This window comes from Emys orbicularis, chromosome 22 (genome assembly GCF_028017835.1).
Source record: "Emys orbicularis isolate rEmyOrb1 chromosome 22, rEmyOrb1.hap1, whole genome shotgun sequence".
NCBI classification, from domain to species: Eukaryota; Metazoa; Chordata; order Testudines; family Emydidae; genus Emys; species Emys orbicularis.
In genome coordinates, this window is record NC_088704.1 from 15,708,820 (window position 1) to 15,713,844 (window position 5,025).

Consider the following 5,025-nt stretch of genomic DNA (forward strand, 5'->3'; position numbering starts at 1 on the left):
TCTACCGACACGGCTCCTTGAACGAAGAGAAAGAGGTGGAGGGACCAGGGCATGAAGCCGCTGCTGAGGGGACTTGTGGCGCCCTCACTGTGCTTGGAGAGGAAGAGTCTCCCAGCCCGCTACCCGTACCAGTCTCCATCCAGGACATTCTGCAGGAAGGAGGCGGGGCTGCTGCGATTCCCACCTAATCCTCAGGGCCGTGCAAGGTGCTGAGGGGCAGGATCCATTGTGGGGGCCGAGGTTTGCGCTGCCCTCGTCCTGCCTGCCCAGGAGGAGGGAGGTGTGAGGGTTGGGCCTGGCCTGGTGCTGTCCTAAGAAGGGGCTGCCCATAGCATCCTTGGGCCTGGTTCTCGCCTCGGCCCCCGAGGCGGCGTCGGTGTCTCTCCCTGCCACAATGAAGCTGCTGCGGCTCCTGTGCCGCCACAAGACAGCGCTGGGCCTGGGTGGCCTGGCGCTCTTCGCTGTGGTCCTGCTCTACCTGGCCAAGTGCACCTCAGAGAGCCTCAGGCCCTTGCCAGGTCGGGGTCTGCCCCACAACCAGGCACCGCAGCCGCCCCGCGGTGGAGTGGGAGCCGGGCCGCCCTTACCGGCAGCCCCGCTACCCCCTGAGGAGACGGCTTTCCTGGCTGTCCTCATCGCCAGCGGCCCCAAGTATACGGAGCGCCGCAGTATCATCCGCAGCACCTGGCTCTCGATGGCTGGCCGGCCCCCTCAGGACGACATCTGGTGTCGTTTCGTGATAGGCACAGGCAGCCTGGCTGGGGAGGAGCTTCACAGCTTAGAGTTGGAGCAGAGCCGTCACCGGGACCTGCTGTTGCTGCCTGAGCTTCGTGATTCCTATGAGAACCTGACTGCCAAGGTCCTGGCAATGTATGTCTGGCTTGATCTGCACTTGGATTTCCACTTTGTCCTCAAGGCTGATGATGACACCTTTGTACGCCTGGACGTACTCGTGGAAGAGCTGAGGGCCAAGGAGCCACGTCGTCTCTACTGGGGTTTCTTTTCTGGCCGTGGTCGAGTGAAGTCGGGTGGCAAATGGAAAGAGAGCACCTGGCTCCTATGTGACTACTACCTGCCTTACGCCCTGGGTGGTGGCTATGTGCTCTCTGCAGACCTGGTGCATTACCTGCGACTCAGCCAAGACTATTTCAACATGTGGCAGAGTGAAGATGTGTCTCTGGGTGCTTGGCTGGCTCCTGTTGATGTGAAGAGGGTGCATGACCCACGTTTTGACACTGAATATAAGTCCCGGGGCTGCAACAATAAGTATATTGTCACTCACAAGCAGAGCATTGAGGACATGTTAGAGAAGCATCAGACTTTGGCCAAAGAAGGGAAGCTCTGCAAGGAGGAGGTTAAGCTCAGGCTATCCTACATGTATGACTGGGGAGTGCCTCCTTCACAGTGTTGCCAAAGGAAAGATGGCATCCCCTGAAAGTTTTGGAAAAAGGAAGGGCAAAGTATCAAAGGGGAACTCTCTGGGCTGGATCAGTGTCATGTGGGGACACCCCCTGTATGTAAGGCTTAAAAATTATTCTCAGATTTTGCACGATTCATGTATCAAGACTGTGTGCAGGACCAACATAGCACCATAATTCATAAAAGCTACTGAAGTGCTGTGATTTGTCTACAGATACACAAAACACAGGAATAAAGGGGAAAAGTGTGGAAAAGGTTATGTGATGGAACTTAGTGCAAAGGGGGGGAAAAGCAAACTTTTTTTTAAATAACTTGGATGCAGAGCAGGTTGGAAGATGTGTCCCAGATTCCAAAATTTGTTTGTTAAGAACATGTCATGCCTTCACACCATCCCCGAGATTGTGAAAATAATGTCTGCTGTTTAATTTTTGCAAGGAAAAAGTCATTTTGGCCAACCATATTGGCAAGTTTTGAAGACTAATAAAGAGAGAGCAAATCAGTTGCTAGTGCCAGTGGAAGCAGGTGGCTGGTTAGAACCACTGGCCTGGCATCTAAATGAAGGGAAGCGTTTGTCAGATATTTGCACTGGTTACTTTATACTCTCGCTGAGGGAGGGGAGGGTGTGTCCAGTCTTTAGAAAGTGTTCTGATTTAATTATAATAGGTCTTGGGTAATATCCCTGAATTTAAATCTTCAATCTTTTTTTTTTTTTAAATGGTTTATGATATACTATGTAATCTGGATTATCTGGCAGCTACTAAATTGGTCTGTATTTGGAAAAGCGTATGTGTTATGCCATATTGCAGTATTAGGATAGGTTCTCAACTATCTTGATTTGGAAGTAAACATTTATGCTACAAACCTAGCACTCAGTTATTGGGATTAGAAGCTGTGCTTGTATTCTCCAAGTGCATTGTGTACAAAGAAATCTTAATTTCCTAATTTTTACAAAAAAGATCACACTGAAAAGTATATGATCTAATTATGCAAACAATAGGACTACTTACATCAGTAAGGATTACCTATGTGAGTAAGAGTTAGCAGGATTGGACCTATAACGTCTCAAATTGGAAGTACAAAACTTTATCTCTATCCGGACTGGATTTTTAAAGTAATAATTCTGTGTTCAAAAAAAAAAATCTGAAGAATAGGTTACTTTAGTTGCTAATATGGTATGTAAATGACTGGGATTTATTTTTTCACTTCTCTATAGTCCTGTCTACACTACAAATGAATCCATTGCTGACAAGGGTTATCGGGCATGTTTGGTGTTTAACTGAGAGTATAAATGGGCTACTTTTAGCACAGTGACAGAATGCATTACACTCTCAAATAATTCTAGCACATTTTCTGTGCAGACTTTTAGTTGTGTGACTCTGAATAATCCTGACATCCCGTAATGGTGTTGAAAATGGTTCCATCTGTGCACACAATTACACCTTTGTCCACACTGGTTTGGGGGACTCCCTTCTGAAAACCCTTGTCAGCAACAGATCTCTTGTCTAGTAAAGACACCGCTTTAAAGTTGATGCCTAAAGGGCATGTTCACAGTCTTCAGTCTTTCTTACGGTTTGTTGCACAGGGCATTTCATACTATTATTATTTCTTTCTCTCACTGGACGGTACACCTCTTTCTCTTACCTGTGGAGGGAGACTTCAACTTTAAATAATAAGAGTTGGTGCTGACATCATAACATTTTTGCTTTTCAGACCCGATTTAGTAATTTATTCCAAAGGAATCAAGTGTATTTATTTTCTCTTCATTAAAATCCACTTCTTCTATCTAGTTTTAAACAATTGCTTGAGAGGATTAAGTGGAAAAAAACTCTTTTGGAAACAGGGCTTTGGAGCTCCGCTCCAGCTCCAGGCAAAAACCTGCAGCTCCACTGCTCCGGAGCTGCTCCGCTCTCCAGTTCCATGCTCCGCTCCAAAGCCCAGTTGGAAAGGAAAATAACTCCTTATTTACATTGTGTTTCAACAATACATTCTGTAACTTTCCTTTTAAAAACAAAATTAATTAACGAAGACCTTGAAAAAGTAACTTATTTACTCTGATGCATCCAGTCTTTTGTACTTTGACATAGTGACACTTACTGAAGATGTGCCCTTCAGGGGAATATATTCCCGCAGAACAAAAAGTTTAAGACTTCACCTGGTTGCAAGAAATTAAATTGGTTTCAGTAATACTTTTAAAGTCTGTATGTCTCTTTGGTCTTTGGGCTAAATTAGTATTGTACACATATAATTCAGTGTTTGTAATTGTGATAATTTATTTATAAATATTATAAATGTACTATGTATTGTTAAAAGCTCAAGATAGCTAAGTATCATCTTATTTTATAATTATTTAAGAAAGTGTGTTAAGTTTCACAAGTATTATTCGTGAAATGCTTTAATTTATTGATGTACAGTTCCTAATTTAAATAGTCAGGGTCTGAGTTGTAGATCCAAAAATCTGCTGCATGACTCTCTTAACCTGGTAAGATTGTACTGATCACCCATTTGTCTAAATATCAATGTTTATGTAAGTCACGGGCATTGTCGCTTCTTTGTTGTTGCTTTGTTTTGTTTTGCTTTTTGAAAGGTTCTCCTTTCAGAGCTTTCATGTGAGGATGAGAATTTTGAGCTTCAGAAGAATGGAAAATTAATTGTCAAATCCCATGTGACAGCTGGCCCATAGAAAAATATACAAATGCGAACACCCACACACTGGTTAACTTTTTTGTAGAATACTGAGTTCTTGCTGTGCCTCTGAGTTCCAAGAATATGGAGCTTCCTCTTGCAAAGCACTTACTTAAACATATGAGTAGTCCTCTTGATTTCACTGGGACTATTCACATACTTAAATTAAAATCAAGACCAGAGTGCTCAGCACCTTGCAGAATTAAGTCCATAAATTATTGTGGTGAATATAGTTCTATTTGAAATCTTGTTCTAGTCTAACAACAAATTTGAGTAACAAAGTCCTTCTGGTCTGGAATTACCTATGTTTTACCTCAGCTCAAAAATTAATTGTTTTGGAAGGTCTGACTTACGTAAGTTGATCTATTTTTTTTATGTTCTGGAATATAGAAAAAAACATTTTCCCATATGTTCTGATCAGAATATTTATGCTTGGAAAAACTTTAAAGTGCCTCAAGATAAAAAAATTTCAAACCTGTCTAACTTTGTAGATCTGATTGACACTTTAAAAATTCCAAAGTTGAATTTTTAATGACTGCTATTTTGCATGTTGGATGTTCAGTAGAACTGGCAAAGTTTTCAAGATCTGCAAGCCAAATAAATTGCAGTTCAGTGAGTTTAAAAAGTGTTTTAAGGTTGGTTCTGTTAGTCACTGAGGCAGAGAGTCTGCTGAGTTAATAAGCAAAGAGAATTGGTGACCCGGAAGTCATTATTATAAATCCAGGATCATTATCCGCTTCACAAGCCAAATAACTCAAGAGCTGTATTTCTTTAATTAGGAAGTCACAGGTAAAAAACCTACTGCTAATGCAATGTTAAGGTTAAATATCAAGTAACTTTACCCAGGCAATGTTTTATATTGCTTGACTTTCAAGTGCTTGATATTTCAAACTTAATTGTTGCACTAAAACATTTTGTTTGCAT

General features: G+C 42.5%; 1 protein-coding gene across 1 annotated transcript; it reads left to right on the forward strand.

The window, feature by feature from the left end:
- The first annotated feature begins 394 nt into the window (after positions 1-394).
- Positions 395-1,435, forward strand: B3GALT6 (beta-1,3-galactosyltransferase 6). Its single transcript, XM_065421479.1, has one exon. It carries the CDS (start codon positions 395-397, stop codon positions 1,433-1,435), a length of 1,041 nt encoding a protein of 346 aa, XP_065277551.1.
- Positions 1,436-5,025: the final 3,590 nt, after the last annotated feature.

Bases quoted from the DNA above. Each gene is read 5' to 3' on its own strand.
- B3GALT6 (XM_065421479.1), top strand. From the start codon at position 395: ATGAAGCTGCTGCGGCTCCTGTGCCGCCACAAGACAGCGCTGGGCCTG.